This window comes from Rhamphochromis sp. 'chilingali', assembly GCF_963969265.1.
Source record: "Rhamphochromis sp. 'chilingali' genome assembly, chromosome: 8".
Classification (NCBI taxonomy): Eukaryota; Metazoa; Chordata; class Actinopteri; order Cichliformes; family Cichlidae; genus Rhamphochromis; species Rhamphochromis sp. 'chilingali'.
Window position 1 is genome coordinate 5,959,189 of NC_137935.1, and position 25,960 is coordinate 5,985,148.

General features: G+C 41.2%; 1 protein-coding gene across 3 annotated transcripts in view; it reads right to left on the reverse strand.

The window, feature by feature from the left end:
- Positions 1 to 22,966: 22,966 nt before the first annotated feature.
- eml2 (EMAP like 2) overlaps positions 22,967 to 25,960 on the reverse strand; it is a 30,791-nt gene continuing 27,797 nt past the window's right edge. For all 3 annotated transcript variants that reach the window (XM_080889279.1, XM_080889280.1, XM_080889281.1), the window contains 5 exons: positions 25,844 to 25,941; positions 25,498 to 25,585; positions 25,241 to 25,336; positions 24,844 to 24,974; positions 22,967 to 23,416 (listed from right to left, as the gene is read on the reverse strand). In XM_080889279.1, the coding sequence (XP_080745405.1) occupies positions 23,291 to 23,416; positions 24,844 to 24,974; positions 25,241 to 25,336; positions 25,498 to 25,585; positions 25,844 to 25,941 (539 nt within the window). In that variant the 3' untranslated portion in view covers positions 22,967 to 23,290. The remainder of the gene's footprint in view (positions 23,417 to 24,843; positions 24,975 to 25,240; positions 25,337 to 25,497; positions 25,586 to 25,843; positions 25,942 to 25,960) is intronic.

Genomic DNA, 25,960 nt, shown 5'->3' on the forward strand with positions numbered 1-25,960 from the left:
TTTTTTTACCTCTGTCTGTCTGTCTAATGCTTTTTTCACACATGCTGCTGCCCTGACCTTTTCTGAACATCACCGAGCAGAAGGGCATGTGAGATCGCACGCCCACTTCAGCTGTGTCTGAAATTAGCCAGTTTTTTAACTTAGCGGTCCCTTAGTACAAAGTTTGCAGGATGTGTAGCCCATGGTTTTGAATAATATCACTAATAAACTCACACATACTTCCACCTGCATTTTCTATCCTCTGTCTGAAGAACGCCTTTCCCCGCCATTTGGACACAGTCAACAGTGTAAAATATGACGGTGTGATTTTTCTGAAATTTACCAATGTTTGGGCTTGAGTATGGCTTAACGTTCCCAGTATTAAAACTAGAAAAAGTTGCATTTCCTGCAAAAATGCAGTGTGAATGCTGTGTAGTGGAATCTGAAAACAGCAGAAGGAGAACTCCGCTGAAAACACTGTGTAGAAGCTGAACTCCGCTGAAAACGTCTTTATTTGAAAGACTACACTGAAGAGAGTCAAGAAAGAAAGACGTGAATTAGCAGAATTTCTGCTGAAAAGAGGTAAAGAAGCTGAAGTTTGCAGTGAAAACAGCTAAAGAAGCAGGAATTTGTGCTGGAAAGTATTGAAAAATGGAAAATTCTGCTGAAAAGAGGTGAAAAAGCTGAAATTTGTGTTGAAAAGAGTTTAAAAAAAAGTTGAACTGTTTACTGCAATTTTTTTTGTCATAAGCGGGATTTGCCAAAAAATGGCATAAAAAAGCTTAATATCTCAAAAAGTATGAAAGGTATGAGCACCAAAAGAGCTGGCATTAGCATGGAGCAGAACAGATTAAAGTTTAAATGTGGAAATCGGCTGAAAACTGAGGGAGTAGTTGACCAGCAAAGGTCGGAGCAACTAGAATAAGGTAGAATAAAGTTTAAAGAGAAACAGGATCTCAATAGTGTGAATGCCTTGAGGACTGCAGATCCCCATGCACTAATGAGAGGTGAATGAATTGAAAAAGGGGGCTGGGATGGGGCATAAAACGAAAACAAACAGCTTGCAGTGCAGGGGGCTCATATATAGACAGAGAATGTGTGCGGTGTTGTCCCACTCATGAAATCCAGTTAAATGATCTTCAATTCAAAGGATCTTGGAGTAAAAAAAGAAAAAGTCTCATTTGTCAGTTTGGCACACCTGTCTGCCACAGATATGATGCAATGTGAAACAATATGAGATAACATAGTGCAATACTGTAAGATGCCTCACAATGAGACACATTACCATGTAACAGAATGAAATATGATGCAATGTCATATGACAACATATCATACTATACCAGGGGTAGGCAACTCCAGGCCTCGAGTGCCGGTGTCCTGCAGGTTTTCGATGTGTCCTTGATCCAACACAGCTGATTCAAATGGCTAAATTACCTCCTCAACATGTCTTGAAGTTCTCCAGAAGCCTGGTAATGAACTAATCATTTGATTCAGGTGTGTTGACCCAGTGTGAGATCTAAAACCTGCAGGACGCCGGCCCTCGAGGCCTGGAAATGCCCACCCCTGTACTATACAGCAGCGGTCCCCAACCCCCGGGCCTCGGACCGGTACCGGTCCGTGAGTTGTTTGGTACCGGGCCGCGAGAGTTGAGGCTCAGGTGTGAAATGTATGGTTTCGTCACGGTCCTGGGTCAGTGACCCAGTGTTTTGAGTTTCTTGTGCCTCTGAGTTTTCTGTATTATGTTCTTAGTTCTCTTTGTTGTCCCAGCTTATTCTTTAGTGTAGTGTCTTAGTTTGGTTTTCTTGTATTCTGTTTAGTTCTCTGAGTATTTAGTAGCTGCCCTCTGTGTTTCTTAGTTGCTCTGTCTCCCTTGGCTAGTTTGCATCTGTGCTAATTCCTGTTTTACTTTGAAGGTCTGTGTCTCATGTGAGTGTATCCTACTTTGCTCCCTTGTCTCGTCAGTTCTGATTTCTCCCAGCTGTGCTCTCCTTCTGTGTCTCATTCCCCTCGTTACTTCCCAGTGTATTTAAACCCTTGTGTTTCTCTGAGTCAGTGTCGCGTCGTCCCTCATGCTGTGTGGATCTCCCTGTGTTTTAGTTCATTGTTTCCCAGTTTAGCCTATTTTACTTTGTATGCTCGTTTTTCTGTGATCAGCAAAAAAAGGCTGTGATTTTGAGTTCATCCCCTGAGTCTGAGTCCTGCACTTTGAGTCCTCATCTCCTGCCTGCCACACAGCGTTTCATGACAGGTTTTCAGGGTTTTTATCGGTTTTGAGCGTTATTTTGTTATCGTTTTTATCGTTAACTCGGTTTTCCTGGGTCTTTTCACGTGTGTTATGAATAAATCTTCTTTTTTACGGTACCGGTACTAGTTTTATTTTGTTGTATTTATCCGCAACACTTTAAAGGCTGGTCCGTGAAAATATTGTCAGGCATGAACCGGTCCGTGGCGCGAAAAAGGTTGGGGACCGCTGCTCTACAGTGCAATATGACCTAATGTGATACAATATGATGTGATGTCATAGACTAGGATATGATGATATGATACCACAAAATACGATACAATGCAATACAATTTGATACGATACATTCAAAATGTCAAACCATTGAGAATTGTCGTGTCAGTTTAACTGAAACTCTTATGTGTTTTACTGACAGCTCCATTAAATAGTCCCGATCAGGACTCACAAATCTCAGCATATTCCTGGAAGGAGATTGATAAATCTACCGGAATGGATGTGCACAAATATGTCTGCAGCCCCCCAAAACAAACTAACCACAACAAAGAGTGGGCATCCACTCCACTCCAAGGGGAAAAAAAGCCCTGGCATTATATTTTTTTTCTCCTGTGTCTCGTGGGACACATAAAAACACCTGGACGTGACCACAAGGTAATTAAAACAAAATGCACCAACACAAGCATAAATGCTACAACGTCAGCTGTTTACGTGGGATAAAAAGCCGGGACTTTTTCCCCTCTCAATCCCGGCTCTTTGTTGTGGTCAGTTTTGGGGGGGTTTTCGGGGCCAATCACATTTGTGTATTCTGATAGTTTCTGCAGTAATATGCTGGCATTTGTGAGTCCTTACACTGATGCTATGATTAATATTCCTATAGTGAGATGATGATTGTTACCGTCACTGATAACTTCAAAAACTGCAGCACTAGAAACACACAGGACAAATTGACAACACTGAACAGACCAATCACATTAGATGCAGACTGCATTAATATGACGTGTAATTAAATTTGTAGTGAGATGCACGTCAGGTTACGGCGTGGGGTTTCAGAGGAGCTACATGGTAGATTTCCTGCCGATCCATAAACTCCCAATTAGTGCTCTACAAAGATTCACTGCAGGAGTCTGTATCAGACAGCTGTTTGGAGTTCTGCTTAAAGAAAAGCTGATTTTTTTTTATTGGCTCATTATAACAGAGAATCTTTTGTCTTGATGCCTCTTGAGTTACTTTCGGCAATCTCCAAGTGGGCTGTCATATGTCATTTACTCAAGAGTGGCTTTCATCTAGCCAAACCACCATGCAGGTCTGACGGAGTGCTGCTGTGATTGTTCTTGCATCTGTTTAAGGTTTGTGCTGAACAAGACTGAAGCACTGCTCTTGTTCTTGTTTACAAGTTTTTTACAAAGAGACGATTTTATGAAGAGCGCTGGTGATCCTCAGTTTATTTTATGTTACAGTCACAGAAGCTTTTATTTGTGTGTGTGTGTGGAGGTAGGAAATTTTTACTGCAGGCTGTGTCATTTTGTGCAATAACAGGACTGTTCTCTGGACATGACGGTCTCTTATAACAGGCACTTTCGTGTCCCTTCTACAGTCTGGAGATGGGGGACGATGGTGTTGTTTCTGTGGGAAATCACAAACTGATGTCTGTGCGTTGCTACGTGGGCTTCCATGTATTTTGTGTTTGATGATTAACATGTGTGAAAGATGTGGGAGGATGTCTCTGTGCACCCTCACTCCTTCTGCAGTGCCTGTCAAATGCTTATCAAGCGTGTCAACATCAAATCTACTTTTTGGGTGAAACACCACGAACACGGTGGAGGACATTCTTGTTATTCTAACCCTGTAAAGGTGTAAACAGGAATAATCTGGTGCTTCAGTACTAAAATGATTTCCTGTGGGGAACTCTTTAGAGTATTTTGAATCTTTATGAGAAATGATGTACCGCATGGTGAGAAAATTAATGACATCTAACTGCTGTCAAAAAGTAAATCATTTGTGATTGAACTGTTTTCTGGAAACATGGCCTCATTTCTGGTTCAATTGACTTATCGGGCAGGAGTAAATAAAAGATAAAACATGCCACCCTTTGATTGGTGCAGCTGATTTAACTTTGCACAAATAAGCAATTAAAATTTTAAATAGACTCTAAAGCTCTTTGTTTGGGTTTCATATAAAAGATTACAGGTGCTAATAAGCATCATGCATCGGAATTATATTCATTAGGGAAAGGTGACTTAAAACACTAAAAGCACAACTTTGACTTTCGGTGTAAGACATACAATCTAATTTCTTGTGAAGATGTAAAACGTCTCCCACCAGTCAACTCTGTTTATTTACATGGTTGATCGCACTGTTTTTCCCGTTATCTGTTGCTATAAACATTGCAAGATGCTCCCAGACCTTTATAACATCTTTGTTTATCTACTTAAGTATAATGAAGCAGTGTACACGCTCGCTCCAAAGTCAGAAGACAACAAAAGGCAATCACAGATTTTTAAAATATTGAATGCATCAAAAAGGCAAAAATTATATTTGGTTACAGGGAAAATTGGTGAAATGAAAAAAACATTCTGTAAAGTTCAAGCACCAAAAAAAAGAGCTTATAGTTAAGCTGAGGGAAGATATTATTATTCACTGTTTGCCTTCAAACATCAACATCATCCCAGTGTATCTGCTAGCTAAAGGTCCAGCTGCTGTAGTTCCCAAGCAGACAAAAGAATGAGAGCGTCTTCTCTCAGAGAGGGAGAAAGATGTAAGAAAGACCGGACACGAGCAGTTATATTTAAAGGTAGGGACTGCTTAGAGGAAATTTAAAGTTTACATGTAATATCCCAGTTCTTTAAATCAAAGATTGGTGAAACATCCTGCAAAACAAACTAAGGTATATGAACTTTGTGTTATTCAAAGGTTGCATCAGAATACAGTTTAGTGCTGTACTGTGGCAAATTTAGAGAAATGCACTGCATTTGACTGGTAAATGGTAAATGGACTTGTTCTTATACATTGCTTTTCTACTCTGAGTACTCAAAGTACTTCATACAACTTGCCTCATTCACCCATTCACACTCTGATGGATTCATCGGAGAACAACCTGGAGGATTAGTATCTTGCCCAGCCTTCTGATTGGTAGATGGCCAGCTCTAACTCCTGAACCACAGCCATTCTGTTGAGCAGCTGTGGTGTTCATGGTCAGTGTTAGGGTAAATCCAGCAGCGATTAATTTGAATTTAAGGTGATGATGCTTAGCTTCATTCACTGAATTCAGCCTTTATACCAACTGTATACTGTCTTGTATAAAAACAGTATAAACAGCATACTAAATAAGTCAGCTTTTGCACAAGCATTGTAATAGTCATAGTTTATTATATAAATAATAAACATTTCTAATAAACATTTACATAAACTGTTGACGGCAATATTATCTACCCAGGTGTAGAGGGTTATTTTCAACAACCTTCGTTCCAGTCTTCTTCCAGTTTGTAATGTTAAAAGTGTTATTAATCACATTAGCAGGGGCTGAAAATTGTAACAATTTTAGAAGTAACAATTTTAAATAATGTATTTTCCGCACTATAAGGCACACCTAAAATCCTTTAATTTTCTCAAAAATCGACAGTGCGCCTTATAATCCGGTGCACTTTATGTATGAATTCTGGTTGTGCTTACTGACCTCGAACCGATTTTATGTGGTACACAGCACTCAAAAATAGATCAAAAAATGTTTTAGTACGACTTTGGTAAGCTATGAAGCCGCACTGCTTCATGGATTGTCGGAGCATTACAGCTACGGTAGTCAAGAGCCTCGCGGGTCCAAAACTCCGTCCGCTTCAGGTCCCAAAGTCAAACAAGCACTGTGGCATCACTGAGAGTTAAAAACTGTCTAAATTCTTTCATCTTTAATAAAATGATCAGCATTGCTGCTTTATCAGGTGTAACAATTGTGTTTAACATCCAGGCATCCATGAAAACAGAATTTATTAAATTTAACGGAGTTAGAAGTTAGCAGGAAGTTAGCTCGCTAGTTTCCACCTAAACATGATATAGCATGTTCTGACTGAGAGATTTCTGAAAAAAATAAAACGTACATCTCTGCTATCACTTCTAACATGAATGAAGACAGAAAACTAAACAGCAGTGACTTTTGTAGGGTTACTGAAGTTGTGCTAGCTGGTATATAACGTTATCCTACGTGATCGCTAGCAACACAGCTATGTTAGCATAACATAAACACAGTGAAGCTGGAGGATTAATGCTAACCTTTTTCCACTCGATAAAAGTTAACATGAGGGTTCCCGATGGTTAGGGACAAATGCAATCACATGGCAGGATGCTGTAAAGAGACCAAACCTCAGTCAGGAGAACAACTGAGATAATCCATCCACGATACGAGGTTACTCATTAATATACTGCAACAACATGGGGATAGAGCAGCTGCTAGAGAATTCAACATTAATTAATCAATGGTACGGAAGTAGAAGAGGCAAGAAGAATGAGTTGAGTAAAGTTTGACTTATCTGACTGTTTTGCTTGATTTAATGCGCCTTATAATCCAGGGTACCCTATGTATAAAAACAGACCCGTTCATCAAAGTGCGTCTTATAATCTGGTGCCCCTTATGGTCCGAAAAATATGGCAGCTGACTGTGGATAAAAATGACTAAAAACTGAAGATTTCATGCAACAGTGTACTACTTCCTTCACAATCTAGCAGAATATGGCTCTTATGGATTGCATTTATATAATGAAGCTGGCAGCGGAGGAACTGTGAGATGTCTATTCCTCAAACTGAGAGTCTGATGGACTTTCCTTCTTGGTCAGAGGTACACTGCAGCTTTCCACCTCTGTGCTGTTCTGTGAATTTAGGCAGTTTTAAAACTATTCTGGCAATTCCCCTGATATAACAGCGTTTTGTTTTTGAAAAGAGGTTTTTTTGTTTCCTTTTTTTTGGCAACTTTAATCAAACTGATGCTCCAGATACTCAACTAGTCAAATGTATTATCTCAAATGTAATCCAACGATTTTCTTTAAAAAGCATGGCTCTTTTCTAGTGACCTCTGACTTTCGAGCAGTGGGGTGGATGTCACAGCTGGAAAAATACAGGTATGAGCAGCTAAATGAGAAATCTTGCTGTGCTTGAATGATGTGCATCTTTAGTGAAGTGACCAGCATTTCACTTAGTTGAGTCATCACTGGTGATGTTACGTGGCCACTGTTTTCTCAGTCTGACCCCAATAAGCAGCTGTTTCATCCACTGTAAAAATGTTAAATAATCACTATTGTTGAATCGTGTTTTCACATAAACTGCATCTTGAAACTGAGAAGGCCAAAAAATCTTTTGGACAATGTTTGTAGCTTTTATTTCGTTTTATTTATAACGTCACAAGATTAGTGACGTTGCAGATTAATAAGAGGACTGAATCTTTTCTCCACAACTATCTTCCATTGTATGAGTAATGTAAACTGTGCCGGTTGAACATTCCCTTCCCAACTTTGTGTGCTTTTGTCGTGGCATTATGTTATCTAAAGTGCTCACATCAGCATGTACTTTAGTTTCTCCACATGTGTCACACCCTTGAGCAGTACCAGCTCTGTTGAGACAGGTGGAGTCTCCCAAACACTGGAGTGGATCCAGATCACCATGAAACACAGACAAAATAAACACCCTGCAGAGATTAAAGCTTCCTCTTCATCTGGGGCCAGTCCACAGCATTTTTCAGGAAAACCTGGTGTATTTTCAGTGATGTGGGTGAGCCTGGAACAAAACTCTTCTGTAATACAGCATATTCATCTGCAGCCCTGGAATAGCCATATATTTGAGTGGGAAATTTGAGTCTACCACTTTGGCCCATGTTACATATAGAGGAAATGGAGTCAGTTGACTGATCATGGCAAACTTTGACCTACTCGAAGCTTCCTTCTGCATCATCACTTGACAGCTCTGACAGATCCTTGCCTGGTACTGGACCCACCTTTGCAGCAATCTCAAAAAGCTGATCCGGCATCAGTGCGAAAAGGCCCTTCCTGATGTCCCACACCAGGCTCTTCCTTACACCGTCAGCCATGATGTCCTCCTCGTTGCTCTGCGATGGGTAATTCTAAACTGGATCTTCCCTCTGTAGTGGACAGCAGCTCCTCCGCTTTACACCAACTCTCCTTGGACCATCAGCTCCGCAGCAGGTCTTATGGATGTGTGAGGATCAGCTCCATTGATGATGTGGAACCAACCCCCGTACGGCCTCTCCAATGCACCTGCGGCTTTTCAAAGAAGCATGGAGGAGATGTTAGATTCGCTCAGGGACAATTGTTGTATCCCATACCTGGACGACATCTTATGCTATGCACCAACATTTGAAGAGCATGTTGAGGGTGTGAGACAAGTTTTAAGAGCACTCCAGAGGCACGGAGTAAAACTAAGACCCGAAAAATGCGAACTGTTTTGCAAAGAAGTAAGGTATGTTGGCCGCCTTGTATCTGCAGAAGGGGTAAGGATTGATCCAAAAGACTTAGAGGCAGTAGAATCCCTAAAAACTAAGACACCTCAAACAGTTGGTGATATAAGGCGTCTACTTGGCTTCTTAAGCTACTACAGAAGCTACGTCCAAGACTTTTCGAGGATTGCAAAACCTATCTATGAACTGTTAAAAGTAAAACCGGACATGCCAACCTTCCCATCGCGCCAACTGAAGACTAAAGGTCCCCAGTTGTCATCCAAGGCCCCCGTTGCATGGACTAGTGAACACCAGCATGTACTTGAACAGCTAATTACCATGCTTACGAGTCCCCCAGTTTTGGCCTACCCAGATTTTAACTCACCATTCTGCCTCCACACAGATGCCTCAGAACAGGGCCTCGGTGCTGTTCTCTACCAGCGCCAGGATGGAAAATTACGGGTAATAGCGTATGGGTCCAGGACATTGTCACCAGCAGAAAAGAATTATTGTCTCCATAGCGGCAAGCTAGAATTTCTGGCACTTAAATGGGCAGTGTGTGAGCGTTTTAGAGACTATCTGTACTATGCTCCACACTTTACCATCTATACAGATAATAATCCATTGACCTACGTTATGAGTACTGCCAAGCTTAATGCCGTGGGCCATCGCTGGGTCGGGGAACTGTCAGACTTTCACTTTGAGATCAGATACAGGCCTGGCCGGGCCAATGTTGATGCTGACACATTGTCCCGTCTCCCTCTTAACATTGACATGTATGTGGGTGAGTGCACTGAAGAGTTATCACCTGAGGTGGTCCAAGCAGCCTGGGGTGGAGCTAGAGCAGCTCGAGAAAGTGATGTTGCATGGATTGCTGCCCTAACTATCGCTGAAAATGCAGCCCGGGAGCCACATCCAGTTTTCCCTGCAATCGACCAAGATGAGCTAGCTCAAGCACAAAGAGAAGACAAAACGGTTGGAGAAATAATGAGGCTAAAGGAGAAAATGACAGTCTTAACAAATGACATCAGAAACACAGTGACTAAAACAACGAGGAAAATGTTGCAGGAGTGGGACAAATTACATTTCAAAAACGGACTGATGTATAGACAGACAGGTGAAAGGCAACAACTAATCCTCCCCGCAAAGTACAAAGAGACGGTGTTAAAGCACCTGCATGATAACATGGGACATATCGGCACAGAGAGAGTACTGGCACTGGTGAGAGAGAGGTTCTACTGGCCGTACATGAAACGGGACATAGAAAGCTATGTTACCAGGAAGTGCCGATGTATCATTAGCAAGAAGCCAACAACCCAGGTACGTGCTCCAATGGGCACCATCACATCCACCTCGCCTTTGGACCTGGTCTGCATCGACTATCTCCACCTGGAGCCCAGCCGGGGGGGATATGAATACATTCTTGTCGTCGTGGACCACTTCACCAGGTTTGCCCAGGCGTACCCCACCAAAAACAAGTCTGGGAAGACAGCAGCTGAGCGAATCTTTGGAGAGTTCATTCCGCGCTTTGGGTACCCAGCACGACTTCACCACGACCAAGGGCGCGAGTTTGAAAATGAACTTTTCAAGACACTGAGGGAGAAATCAGGTACTGGACACTCGAGAACATCCCCATATCATCCTCAAGGTAATCCTGCCGAGAGGTTTAACAGGACACTTTTACAAATGTTAAGAACGCTAGGTGAAAAAGAAAAGGGGAATTGGAAGGATCATTTGCCACACATAGTTCACGCTTACAACTGTACGCGCCATGAATCCACAGGTTTTTCCCCCCATTTTCTACTGTTTGGGCATCACCCGCGCCTTCCGGTAGACATTTTATTTGGTCTAGTTGGGGAGAAGCAGATAATGTCACACAAAAGCTACACAGACAGGTGGGCGAAAAGAATGACAGAAGCGTACAGGATAGCCAGTGAAAAAAGTAGGTTGTCTAGTATCAAAAACAAGTCTTTCTATGATAAAAAGCTGAGGGGTGTAGTGTTACAGCCTGGTGATAGGGTCCTCGTAAGGAACTGCAGGGAACGTGGGGGACCAGGGAAGCTGCGATCTTACTGGGAGAAAACCATTTATTTGGTTAAAGGGCAAATAGGTGATAATCCAGTTTATGCAGTCTATTCGGAGGGCAGTGATGGAAGTAAAACCAGGGTCCTACACCGTAACCTCCTATTACTGGTTAACGACCTCCCAGTTGAGGCTCCGCCTCCGAGATCTGAGCAGGCACCTAAGAAACCGATTAGACAGAGAGAAGCGGAGTTAAGTGAACAAAACAGACAGAAAAGCGATTCTAGTGACTCAGAATCTGATGAGGATGCAGGAGGGTACTGGTTTAGGTTCCCCAGAGAGGCTAGACATGTTGAAAGAGACGTCCATTATAGTCAATCTGGCGTACCCCCAACAAGCCAAAGCCCTGAGGACCAAAGGAACCGCTTCCAGTTACCAACTAGAGACAGTGAAAGAGAAAGAACCTCCAGCGAACATGAACAGACAGGAATAGACAGTCAGATGCCCCCTGTCCCTGAGGTACAGGCACAGCCAAATTGTCTGGAAGAAGGATGTGAAAGGTCCACTTTACCTGGCCAAGCGCTACCACAGATACCAGCAGGTGACCCACAGACTGAGTTAAGAAGGTCAGCCCGAGAAAGGAGACCTAGACAAGTGTTTACTTATGAGTCACTGGGAGAACCGGCTCTACAGCCACAGGTCATAGTATCTGCACTAGCTGCGCCATTCTTTCCATACCAGCCATGGACACTAACACCTTGTGTACCATTTAGCCCAGGGTTTGCATCTTGTGTGCCTTATCCAGCTGGGCCATATACTTACCCTGCACATATGCCATGTTGAGTATTTGACTGTATTACTTTTGAAAATGGTTGTATTTTTGAATGTCAGGAGCCATTTCCATTTGTCAGGGAGCGTGTGACACACTAATGTGTGGCCACATCAGGAGTAGTACTTGTTAAAAGAAAGAGAGATTTGTCACCGAAGTGAACTATGTGTAATGAGGTAGTTGCACCCCCCAGCCTCCGGGTGGCGCATTGTTCAGTGAGACAGAATAGCGAGGTCATAGGTCCTCCTCTCCAATATGGCAGAAGCGAGGCAAAGAGAAACTTCACCAGTCGTCTCTGTCTCATCATTTCCCTGTTTTGCAGGAACATTTAATCTGTTTTACCGGCCCAAACTCTGGGTCGGTTACACTGGAATAGCCATATATTTGAGTGGGAAATTTGAGTCTACCACTTTGGCCCATGTTACATATAGAGGAAATGGAGTCAGTTGACTGATCATGGCAAACTTTGACCTGACTGAAAATATCTTAATGAGATGGAGTGGCATGAAATGTGACAGACATTTTTGAGGCTTCTATAGTCTGGAACCTTAACCAAAAGAAAGTGTGAGTGCCACATTCTGGTTTGACTGTGTCGTTGTGCTATCTACAGCACTTTTTGAACCCTAAACATCTGACCACTTATTATTCTAAATTCCTGCAGTGAAGATGCCAGCTTAAAATGCATTACCGCTAACAGCAAAACAAAGATGATGTGTGGTTTTACCTGAAATGTCTTTAAAAAATTTGTCTGTTAGCTACACAATGAATCACAATGAGGCCCTATCCACATCATTGTCACCATGGTGACAATTGAGGGCATGAATGCATTTATGGAAGAACAGGACTTGAGAGACAGTATGTGAGCATATTAACATGCAATGTTTGTATTAATTATAATGCAAAACTCAGTACCAAAGCTGCACAGTAAGTCTGGATCTCTTTGAAGCTTTAAGGCTTCGTGCAAAATAAATGTAAATGCATTGCTGGAAAATGCTAACTATGTTTTTTTGTGTGTGTTTAGTCTTGTTTAGGTTCACACAGCTCAAGCTCAAGCAGACCTGACCTCCAAACTCCTGCTTTGACTAACATATTACATCCTATTGAAAAGTATTTGATGTTTTGGAGCTATTTTCATGTCAAAGCCGCCTGTGCTCTGTGCTCTGTGCTCTGTTTGCCTTTCACAACAACAAAGTACTGAAAAAAATCTACTAATTCTACATGACAACAAAATGGTATCGATCGAGGATTACGTGCAATCTGTTCCTGCAGCCATAAAGCTGTACAGATGCTTACAGTACATAGTAGTTAGAATAGAAGACAAGTGCTGCGTGACTCTTTTATGCAGCCACTTGAATCCTACAGTACATAAAATGACTCCTGGCGGTTTTTTCCGCTCTGTGGGTTGACCAGCAGACAGACTGCTGTTATTAAGCAACACCCCATACATCAACACACTGCTCAACAGGCTGTCGGCAGCAGCTCAGACACCCCGGTGGTAAAGAATGGAGAGCTCAATATGCTCTGCATTATCAGCCTTCTCCATGAGCTCTTCCTCTTCCCAGCTCCATTATGTCTTCTCCTCTTCGCTCCTTAGATTTACCCCTCTGCCTCTTTCAAACACAACTACCTGCTCTCCGTCCTTGTGAAGAACAGTTTCTTGAGGTAAAGATGGGTAGCGTTGCTCCTCCTAAACGATGCAGTAAACAAATTGAAAGAGCATGTCAGTATTTGAACACACACCAACATTTCATGCACTAATTTTATGACATATTATGTCACTTTTATCATGTTTTGATTATCTGACACCCTCCTGCTCAGTCTGTGTCCGTTATTGTTTTGTGTCTGGAATATTAATTGATGTTTTGATAAGGCCAAACACAGCATCTTGGCAGACCCTCCAGTAACTAAACCGGAACAGATCCACGGATGGTAAACAGTCGAGCGGTGCAAGAGTTCAGCGTGTAAGCGGTTAAAAAGCTTCCAGTAAGTGATATGTGATTTAGTACTTACAGTTTCATGCAAAAAAATCAAAATATTTTTAGAATTCCTTGGAATGTTTTTAGTCAACTTCCACCCACATTGTCTTGACTCCCCCCGATAATCACATGAAGTAAATGCAGATTTTACTCTGTAATGACTATAGGAAACGAATACTATAAGAATGCGTCTCTCCAAGCGTTTAATTCTGGCATAAATTGTGAAATCTCCCAGTAAAAACATGTGCAACTAAAACAGGAAGAGGACACGAAAGAAGAAATAACATGGAGGTGATGATCTATTTAGGGTTTGTGTAAGTGATCGGGAACTGTGAGTCAGTGTAGTTTTAATGAAATGGTCCGCATGTGTGTCTGTATGTGTGCAAGTGTTGTAGCCTCAGGGTTGTATCATTTGCGGACGAGACCCCAGACTGTCAGAATCTTCCATCCTGTGTCATTTTGTAGGGTCTCTGAGAACGGCTCCGTCTATTCTCTGTTCTCACGACTTGTTTCCCATCAGAAAAGTGTCACATTTTTCATGTTTTTGTGTGACTTATTTCTTCTAAGTAACTCCTTCACAGTTGTCCCTCAGACCCAACAGTGTGGGTGCAAAGTGGTGCAAAACGTACATTTTGTTTGGATGAATTAGTTTTGTGATGTCAGATGATTAAGTGATTGTTGGTTTCTGCAGTTTTGTCTCGAGGTCAGTCTGCTCCGCTTTTTTGTCCTAATTTAAGTATATTGTTGCTCTGTTGGTCCCAGCAGACAGACACCAGTGGTATAGTTGGATTAAACCCCACTCTCCAGTCAACCTCTCCGTTGTTCTGCTGTCACAGTGAAGAAAAGGCCAACCAGACCAGACTGAAAATCAATAAATTGCAGCCCATGTCTTCCCTGATTTGCATTAAATCTGCTAATATAGTTGTGCTAGTCTCTCAGTGTTTGTCACGAGACACAGATGGCTCTGTCTCCTACGGCTAAACTGCAGCCATGCAATACGATCATTTTCCTAATTTCCTTAAATATTTTATCCAACTGCGGTCACAGAGGGTGTGTGCCTATCTGTTTGGGTGAGTTACACCCTCAACATGTTGTCATTCTGTGACTGGGCAACAGAGATAACCATTCACACTCACATCTTCTGCCACTTTAAGAAAACAGGAAGCAGCTGCCAACCAACTCCAGTTTTCAGCCCTTACCTCAAAGGACACCAGAGGACACAAACCAAAGGTGACCTTAAGGAAGACATTGAGACCTAACCTTATTTTGTGCTCATGAACTGAATCGGCCTTTTAAGGAAATTAATGACTCAAGTTTCACTGAAGCAGAGAAGGCCCCTGGAGTTTATTTGTGTGCAGTCTGTCATTTTCTATTTTTGATGTCAACAATTTCACTGCACATTTTCCAGTACAGGGCACCTACACAGGATCAATTCTGTTTCGCAAACCAAAATTTGGACCATTCAATATGCTCACCCCAGGTTTGAAACCCAAATGGTAAACAGGCTGGTTCTTATGCAGTGCTTTTCTATTCTACAAGAGCGTTATTCAGGCATTCACACTTGCTGATAACTCCATCTAAAGAAACTCAAGGCTCAGACTATTTTGGCCAGCCAGAGAACGAACCACCAACCTTGCAGTTAGTAGATGACCTGCTCTACCTCCTGTGTCACAGACGAGGTGTCAGTGGGAAACACAATCAGCACGAGTGTCTTGAAGCATGCGCATTGATTAAGAACGTACATACAGGGAGTGCAGAATTATTAGGCAAGTTGTATTTTTGAGGAATAATGTTATTATTGAACAACAACCATGTTCTCAATGAACCCAAAAAACTCATTAATATCAAAGCTGAATGTTTTTGGAAGTAGTTTTTAGTTTGTTTTTAGTTTTAGCTATTTTAGGGGGATATCTGTGTGTGCAGGTGACTATTACTGTGCATAATTATTAGGCAACTTAACAAAAAACAAATATATACCCATTTCAATTATTTATTTTTACCAGTGACACCAATATAACATCTCCACATTCACAAATATACATTTCTGACATTCAAAAACAAAACAAAAACAAATCAGCGACCAATATAGCCACCTTTCTTTGCAAGGACACTCAAAAGCCTGCCATCCATGGATTCTGTCAGTGTTTTGATCTGTTCACCATCAACATTGCGTGCAGCAGCACCCACAGCCTCCCAGACACTGTTCAGAGAGGTGTACTGTTTTCCCTCCTTGTAAATCTCACATTTGATGATGGACCACAGGTTCTCAATGGGGTTCAGATCAGGTGAACAAGGTGGCCATGTCATTAGTTTTTCTTCTTTTATACCCTTTCTTGCCAGCCACGCTGTGGAGTACTTGGACGCGTGTGATGGAGCATTGTCCTGCATGAAAATCATGTTTTTCTTGAAGGATGCAGACTTCTTCCTGTACCACTGCTTGAAGAAGGTGTCTTCCAGAAACTGGCAGTAGGACTGGGAGTTGAGCTTGACTCCATCCTCAACCCGAAAAGGCCCCACAAGCTCATCTTTGATGATACCAGCCCAAACCAGTACTCCACCTCCACCTTGCTGGCGTCTGAGTCGGACTGGAGCTCTCTGCCCTTTACCAATCCAGCCACGGGCCCATCCATCTGGCCCATCAAGACTCACTCTCATTTCATCAGTCCATAAAACCTTAGAAAAACCAGTCTTGAGATATTTCTTGGCCCAGTCTTGACGTTTCAGCTTGTGTGTCTTGTTCAGTGGTGGTCGTCTTTCAGCCTTTCTTACCTTGGCCATGTCTCTGAGTATTGCACACCTTGTGCTTTTGGGCACTCCAGTGATGTTGCAGCTCTGAAATATGGCCAAACTGGTGGCAAGTGGCATCTTGGCAGCTGCACGCTTGACTTTTCTCAGTTCATGGGCAGTTATTTTGCGCCTTGGTTTTTCCACACGCTTCTTGCGACCCTGTTGACTATTTTGAATGAAACGCTTGATTGTTCGATGATCACGCTTCAGAAGCTTTGCAATTTTGAGACTGCTGCATCCCTCTGCAAGATATCTCACTATTTTTGACTTTTCTGAGCCTGTCAAGTCCTTCTTTTGACCCATTTTGCCAAAGGAAAGGACGTTGCCTAATAATTATGCACACCTGATATAGGGTGTTGATGTCATTAGACCACACCCCTTCTCATTACAGAGATGCACATGACCTAATATGCTTAATTGGTAGTAGGCTTTCGAGCCTATACAGCTTGGAGTAAGACAACATGCATGAAGAGGATGATGTGGACAAAATACTCATTTGCCTAATAATTCTGCACTCCCTGTATAACCCTCATCTCTGTTTGTCTCTTTCATCCACAAGAGCTGAACATCTTCAGACCCTTACATCAGAGTGTGTCTAAGATGAAACTGATGTTGGTCACAGCCAGTCTCTGTATAGCACATCTGGGTCCAGCTTTCTCGCTCTCTAAACCTCTGGAGGACATGTGGTATGTATAAAATGACATTGGCTGTGTATCCCACAATGACTTTGGGATGAAATCCACATCCAGAGCACTTTGCAGCTTTGAGTCTGTCAGATGCTGCTGCTGCACATAAAACACATGAACCCTCCACAGGTGGGCCAAGTGATAAGATTGATGTATTACTAAAAATAATTATTTTAATCAGTAAGACACATTTGAAAGACAGTGCAGTTCATCTGTGAATTATTTACACTCACATACATCAGCCAGTTCATAGTAATGTGCCGTGAAAGCATAATGAATCAGTTAATGGGCAAACATTATGTCTTTACAGACAGATTTTCATGGTCCGATCGGTCAACACAGAATTAGCATTAGCACTGCGCTGTGGGAAGGATTTAAAGTAAACAGGTATGCATATTCATGTAGCTCCAGTTTCTTCCTGTAGTATGCACGACCCTGTCCTTGAGTACAGACCCAAAGTAAACTACAAGAAGCTTACTAAAACACTTGGAATATTTTATCTTCCATCTTCGAATGTGTCTAATAAGCCCAAGCATTCCTGTCTCTTCCATGCCCCCTCCTCCTACACATCGATGTTTATTATGTTAACATTTAGGGTCTTGTATGTCTCGGTCTCATCCTTTCCATGTACAGGAAATGTGCGTCCCCCGTCGAGGGAGCTCAGCAAGAATAAAACACTTGCTGGTATCTTAATAAAACTGAATTAGCGATGAATCATCCCCAACCATGAATCATACATCAATAATACCTCCACCACCTACTGCTACAGCCCCTCCAGAAAATTGAATGTTTTCAGAGAATCTAATGCCATTTTTAGAAGAACCCACCAGAACAGTAAATACTCACAGATTGATCATGAGACAGCAGGCCTCGGTGATCCAGAGATAAAAAGATGATCTGTTATCAGTGACTGTAAGGATGCTAACCTGTTACGCTTTACTTTGTTTACAGAATTCAGTTTAGTTTTATTTATACAGCGCCAAATCACAACTACAGTTTCCTCAAGGCGCTTTACATTGTACCCTATCAATAATACAGAAGATCATGTGAAAGTGTTTTTCTATAGAAGGATATAAGAGAAAGAATAAGTCTAAAAAAGAAAAATAACAACATGAATAACTCTTTATCAGTATTTTCTATTCAATCATTTTACGATTTTGCTGAGTTAAGACAGGCTTTCTAAGTATTTGGTTTCAAACGGAACTATTTTCAGCTCACGGGTCTTTACACGAGTCATGCTACAAAAAGCTAATTCTGTCATTAGTTTGCGTCTGCTTCTGACTTTCATTGATTTTTTCTGCAGCTTCTAAAGTTCACTTTGTAATCACTTTGTCCACACCAGTATTTCTCTACAGTAGCATTAAAGCTGGGGCAGGCAAAATGCTGTTTAGTGTAATTGGAAAAAAGAAATCTATAATACTCATTCAAGACTGCAATTCAAGTGGTTTTAACTAAAGTGTTGCTGGTGATAGGGATCTTTGACAATCAAAGGTCCTCAGACCAGATCGGAAGAGTAGTTTGTGTTGTATAAAGACTAAAGAGCATGCAGGAAATACAATGTGATAGTGAAATAGATTAATTAGAAGATTTTCACTTTTGTGAGTGACGTTCAGGTCCGATGCAAAGCCAAAAGCTGATTTAATAAATGCTTTATGCAGGACTGAGAGGATGTATTCCTCCAGTTCTTGAGCTTATTTTAACCCTTCTAGTTAAAATCACAGTCATCACATGATCATTTGGCCTCATGATTTCATTATATTTGTTGTCATATCACAGTTGAGTTATGAAAACAAATATAAACTACAAATATAAATAGAAACATAAGTGTTATTGTATTTAATCGGGTAGAGCTGGGTATATGTTGCATATATCTTGTGAATGCCCTCAGTAATGCATAAGGTCAGCTGTTATGTTCATGTAGGACACATCAGATATACTTATACTATATCGTATACTGTAAGTATACGTCACGATTCTGTAGTCCAGCAGCAATAACTTAAATTAACAATTTCAAGGATGAATTTATCAGACTCTCACATTATTCTGGATGTTTTCAAACACTTATTTATGCACTCGTGTCCTCAGGGGTCACAATAACATTTCACCCAGAAAGACTCATGTTTGATTCTAAAATACTAGGATACTGAGGAGTTCATGGTCCGCTGCTACAGTCTAATGCAACCGGCTAAGGTCCTGTGGCTGCATAACAAACTCAAATCATCACCCCTCCACCACCGTGCTGTCAGCTGGTATGAGATGTTTGTGCTGATATCTACTACCAGCATACTGATATGACCTGACAAACAGAGCTGATATGTTCTATTTTTTGTCTCACTGCGTATTTTGGCCAAACATTTCTACCTTGTCCAAAGGACATTGTTCCAGAAATCTTGTGGTTTCTTCAGATGCACCTTTGCAGTCTTAGTCATGCTCTCATGCTTTCTTCAGAGAGAAGAGGCTTCCTCCTCACAAGCAAGTCAAATGACTTGCTCAGAGCATTTTCTAATTATTCTACTATCATAAAAAAATAATGCTCACTTTCAGCCGTTGCCTGAACACCAAAGGGATTTGTCTCTCCAAAACAGCAGCCTTTCACTTGCTTAGTGAATGTGTAAATCACTACAATCATGACCTTTAGCATGGTAACTAAGGCCTGGAGAGTCTCCAATGGAGCTCTTGGGCTTTTGCAATATTCTCTGAGAATTGCACAGTCTGACCTTGGGGTGAAATTGTTGGGATCATGGCATTGTGTTAACACACAGAGGTAGTGACACTTGCTGATCATCAGTGAATCTTGTGCATTTCATTAGTAGTACCTGGCTGCTACTTTCCCTCTATGGGCATATTTTTATTTATTTTTTTCAGTACAGAGTATAGACTTCTGCAAAAACGTTGTATATCAAAGGACTGTATACAAACTACTGTAATTTCTGTTGATTTTATCTAACTGCCCAAATTTAATTCTTTCGCTGGTGCAATTAAACTCACTATCTTAACTCTGAAGTTTTATGACCCTATTTATATATTTATATGTCCCACATATCCAATAAAAGAAGGAATTTAAACAAGACTTGATAAAAATATAAATCTCTCAAGACCGGTTGCATTCTCACCTACTGGGCAACAGTTGGTAGGGAAAAGTGGGGCTCAAGTTAATAACATCTAAGACAAGAGAAAAACTAAAAACAATCAAATGCAAATACACAAAACAAACAAACAAACCCTTAAACACGTAAAAATAGTAAAATGAAAATGCATACCCACAAAAAAATAAAGATTAGGAACCTACCAGCACAGAAAAGAGTACCATGAGTTCTCTATGCTGACTGGGTTTTCTAATGAGATTAAACTATTTTTTTTAGAATCCTTGTGAGAGAAGATTGCATTAGGCCACATGGAAATGGAAATGGAGGAAGGAGTCTGCACTTTTCATAAGAGGACAGTACATTTGTGCCAGCAGCAGTTGGGGCCTGTTTGATAAACCGTGCCCTGTTTCTTCTTACGAAGGGAACATTGGATATAGGTAAACTTGACCGTCATGACAACACCAGTGCAGTGTCACTATGCTTATTGCATTCTGCTGTTCTTTGGATAAACACTGGAATCATCTTCTTTGGGTTTCCATTTCATGCTTTTTAAAGTAAAAACCTGCAGAATTGCTGCTGTACATCATAACAATGTTGGAAGTGTTGTTGCAAATAACCATCACTGATTACCACTGATACCACTGATTGCTGATTTCCTCTCAACTATCCCAGTATTCATGTCAAATATTTTCCATCTGTTATTAATCATATGAAAATGTATGTAAATCTGATATCATGAGCTTGGTGAGTAATGTGTTGCATTTAGTTGCTTGTTTATGTGAACACTAATTGACACAGAGGCACAACCAAGTGACTGGGATAGTGCACATGAACATCTGTGCCACATATGGACTACTAAGTACCCTAGTCCCGATGGAAGACGCCCCCAAAGGTGGTTGAGAACAACAAGGACCTTCATTCCAGACAGACAAGCATCTGTTGGCCAACCAACCACACATAGTGGTGGCTGAAAAGGAACAGAAGACCACAGTTGTGACAGATGTGGCAATCTTAGCAGAGAGCAGCATCAGGAAGAAGGAGCACAAGTAAATGGTTGTTCCAGTCGCTTCCATGGCCACACATGTATAAAATCAAGTACCGTAACTAGGCATGCAGACTGCCTCTGCAACATTTGTAAACGAATGGGTCCCTCTCGGGAGCTCATTTAATTCAGCGTGATACCGTGACAGGATGCCACCTGTGCAACAAGTCCAGTCGTGAACTTTCCTCACTGCTGAATATTCCACTGTTAGCGGTATTTTAACAAAGTGATTGAGAATTCCAGCGACTCAGCTGTAGTAGGCAATGTAAAATCACGGAGGTCTGCAACTTTCTGGAGAGTTAATCGCTATAGACTTCTAAACTTCATGTGGCCTTCAAATTAGCTCAAGTACAGTGGGTAGAGAGCTTCACGGAACGGCTCTGCATCCAAGCCTTACATCACCAAGTGCAATGCAAAGCGTAGGATGCAGTGGTGTAAAGCACACCACCACTGGAGCGGAGACATGTTTGATGTGTCCGCATCAATAGCAGTCTTCACAGAAGTGCTTCTGTAGGAATAAAATGCACTTCTGGAGATTCACAGAAGAGTTGAAGCTGCTATATTAAACCCTGTGGATTCAAGATGGGATGTCACTCAAGTTCATATGCATTCAAAGGCAGATCAGTGAATACTTTTGGGAATATTGTGTTAGTTTTTATTCATTTACATCACTGACATCAATGCATCATGTTCGGCTTTTTGGCTGATGAAATAAAGGGGGGGGGGAAAAAGCATCATGTGCATTTGGGTAAAAACTTTATTAACAAAACAAGAAGGCAAAGCACAGCCCAAGCTTCCATGGCACAGCAGCCTACATTACCTCGCTGTCAATCACTAAAAGTGCCACGAGTATAATAATTCTAACATCCATCGTTGTTACAGTTAAATATTAAAATAACACAGCCACTCGGATATACTGCATAATATATATTTACTCTAAAGACCTTTTAGACAACATCTACAGGAGGGGAGCCCAAGTCATGCTCATTCTCTTGCGCTGTAGCGCCATCTAGTGCCATCTCAGCACATTTACAGTAGTAGTACAATCAGAAACACAACAGCCCAGCAGTAGAAGGAGAAATCAAAAGGCTCGGGACAAAACAGACACTTTGTACCGTTTACAATCTCCAACAGCAATCTGTACTATACTTACAATCTGCACCTTAAGAGTATGGAAATGCTGAGTGATGTAACAGTGAAGAGAAGAAGGCAGAGGGGTTATTATAAGCATTTTAAAAGGAAGATTTCACCCATTTAATGCAATATTAATTTGCTCAAATGCAGGCCAATATTTATCACTCTTTATGGTTTTAGAGTATCACACCTTCATGTGTTGCTGTACTTAATCTTTGCACAAGTTTGAAATTTTATCTGTGATTTTCCAGGTGTAGGAAAGATCACTGCATGTTCACAGAGATCTACTCCACACTCCTGGGGGAGAAAAAAAAAAAATCTTGCACTCCTAAAAGGTTCATGTTTTAATTCTGTTATTACAAATCATGGATATTTTACAGCACTAAATAAAATTTGGTTTAAATTTGATATGAAAAAATTTATCTAAGTACCTCAGTTCAACGTGTCACGCCTCCTTTATTTTTGTATTGTGTTAGTTTATACACCCCAAACAAGTTTCAAGAAATGTACACTTTATGGAAACCAACGTCTGAAAAATACCATCATGTTAAACCCTAAAATCTTAATGTATCTTTCACCCTCATTGTGTTGCATGCATTTAAAATGGTTAACAAACTGCAGTATACATGATCTTAACCTTGCTGACAGGCTTGTAATTTAGAACAGATGTACTTCCCTTTAAAGGGTTGAAAGAGTTCAGGCCCAGTTAGTATTAATGGAAAAATTGCAGATTTATTGTGTTGTCAGATGAGGTGGATTTGCAGTAGTTGATTTATTTATTTATTTTTTGTAATGGTAAAAGTTAGTAATTTCCTCCATTACAACAAGTAATTTCTCTACAGTCTATAAGAAACAGCAGTACACTTTAAACTATTCCAGTGATACTCATTTGGTGTCACATCTCTGGGTTTCTCAAGTTACGGTGGTGCATTTTTTCTTTTCTTTACTTTTTTAAATTCCAGTAGGCACAGAGGAGCTGCTGCCCCGTGGTAGCCCGAGGATAAAGATGAGGTGAAGAAGATGTGACGAGGGTCAGACAGGATTCCAGTGGAAGTCAGAGATGCAGGTGTATAATTTTGCCTAGGCAACCACCCACTGCAGGATGCTGGTGTCCTTCCCACCAGTGGAGATCAGGTGACTGTCATCGTGCAGGAAGGCAACGTTGGTCACGTGACTGCTATGGCCACCGTATTCTTGACTTGGAGCCTGGATAACAAAGCAAAGCAGGACAAAAAAAAAAGTTAAGGAGTAATTAATTAAAAGTGAACAACATGCTCTTTTGGGAATTTTAAATGAAAGTTTCACGGTTTTCTTTATTTGAAGGATGTATAAACTATATGCACTGTTAACCTGGTGGATACATTACTGCACTAAATGCTCGGTTTCATCCTACTCTGTGCTTTGTAAGATGTTATGGAGAGCAAATGATAATATAGTCATAATAATCCCCAATCACCTGCAGTTCAAACCTTCCCTTTTGTCAGGGGCAGCCAATCATAAGAGAGTTGACCTAAGGAAGGAGGAGCTAAAACTGATCCTTCCAGACTCAGGATGAACTGAGGTGCTTAACCAAGTACAAGATACAAAAGTTTTATTTTGAACTGTGACTCAAGCAAAGATTCTCTAGTAGAGTCCAAGAGCAATAACAGAGTTTAAGTTCTCCATTGTTAATAGTAACCCTTTTCTTTTTCTTGTTTATGCATGTGTAAATTTGTGTGCATCATAGCCAGTGACATCTTACTCAGATAAAGTTGAACAATCTCATATGGGAAGTTATTTCAGCTGCTGTAGTCTTGCTAGAGCTGCTGCTGCCCCTGCAAGCCACTTTGCAACCCATCTCGACCTCAACTCCATTGATTCAATAGGAGCCTGACTTATTTAATCTACGAATCCATGCTCTCCTCTTGACGGGGGCTCTTATTGCAGCTTTAGATTTATTTGCATGGAAGCTACAGGAACAGCGGTCCAATACCAATAATACCAAATATAAACTACTGGAGAAGAAAATTATCTTCTTTAAACAACGTTAACCTTCTTGGTCACATAAATCACCTCATGAACCTTCTAAGTTTCAATAATCATGAAGGTTATTTGCAATGAAAAACAAATGTATAATGTGGGGGTTTTACATTCGTACCAGCTGTTCATGAAACACAACTGTCTGGTTTAAGCCACTAAACACTCATTTTCATTCCAAATCTGTTTAAAATATGTTGTAACTTTTTACAGCTTGTGATTTTCTGCGCTAATGGCAGCCAGTTTGTCTTAATGGACAATTTAGTTTACAGCCCCAGTTTAGAAGGCTTTAACTGAAAACTTGTAAAAAAGGTGTCTAACAGCCTGCAACGGTTTGTGAGCACAATATAAACACCTGGCAGACATTGTGCACATTACAGGCCTGATAATGATAAGGTATTCTGTTATTTCTGCTGAGCTTTCATTGGGTTTCCCCAGTCTTCATTAAAACTTAATCACAATGCAGTTGAGAGACAAACACCATAGCTACGTAGTTCTGGCAGTGTTGAAAGTCAGCGTGTCTGCGAAGTGGAACAAATTTCAACACGAGCATACAAACACGCAGACCCCGGCTCTGATGTGCTTTGTGTTTGTCACTGTGAGTTAACATGACTGACCCTTGGTTGAGAGCAGGGGAAGGAGAACAAGTGCACTTTGCCAAAGTCATCAGCAGAGGCCAGCAGGGATCCATCATGTGACCTGCACGCAGCATTGATGTCTGTGCCATCTGCTCCATCTGGCCAGATTCCTGCAAGACACAAAAAGACCAAAAAAAAAAAAAAACCAAAAAGAAAGCGCCAGCGGCAGAGTTAGCACGAGGGCGACGAAGACAGTGGAACAGCATCTTCAGTCACTTCGTGTTTTTTTAGCTGCACATAAAAACACCGTGCTCTTCTCCATCAAAACAAATTCGCAAGAAGAAACGACTGTGTGAGAGCTACGCTTGCTTCAGGCAAACATTGCAAAATACTAGTGTGATAAAATAGATGAATTTTAAAAGTTTTATCAACCTACCAAACGTGTTGAAGCTCAGAGTGCAGGTGGAGGTGGCCCACTCCAGGTTGCGCACTGTGTCCATGTTGGTCACATGTTTACCACTGGATGCCTCCCCTAAAAGCCGAAGAAACCCCCCCAAAAGATTCCTTGACATATGAACATAACTTTGAGAAGTCAGTGATATGAGTTTCATATTTTACCAGATTCCTATATTGACAGTAAAATCAGAGGGTGGAGCTAAAAGTGCACATGAACAGACATGAAGTATGACTTACAGAAGAGGATCTCATAGTCTCCTGAGTTGGTGACAAGGTACTGGCTGTTTTTCGACCAGTCCACATGGGTAACAAAGCTGGAGTGTCCCTGGGGAAGAGGCAGATCATGCAGAGTGACGATTGAACATTTTTTGTTAAAACTCTCTTTTAATGTTATTGATGTTAATTTTGAGTGAAATTCTCATCCAAAGAACAGCAATATATCAATTCACTTTTCAACCTCCATAAACTACTTAAGCCTTCAGACACTAGCGATCTGATTTTATGAAAAGAGATCACTGTAAGAATGGGAATTCATTTACAAACAGACATTTACAACTGGCGCTCCATGTGAGCATCTACTTACAGTGCATTTCCCCACACGGCTGTACTTTCGGCCGTTTTCAGTTACAGCATAGATGTAAACAAAGTTATCATGGGAAGCGACAGCCAGGAAGTTACCGTCTGCAGACACAAAGTGAAG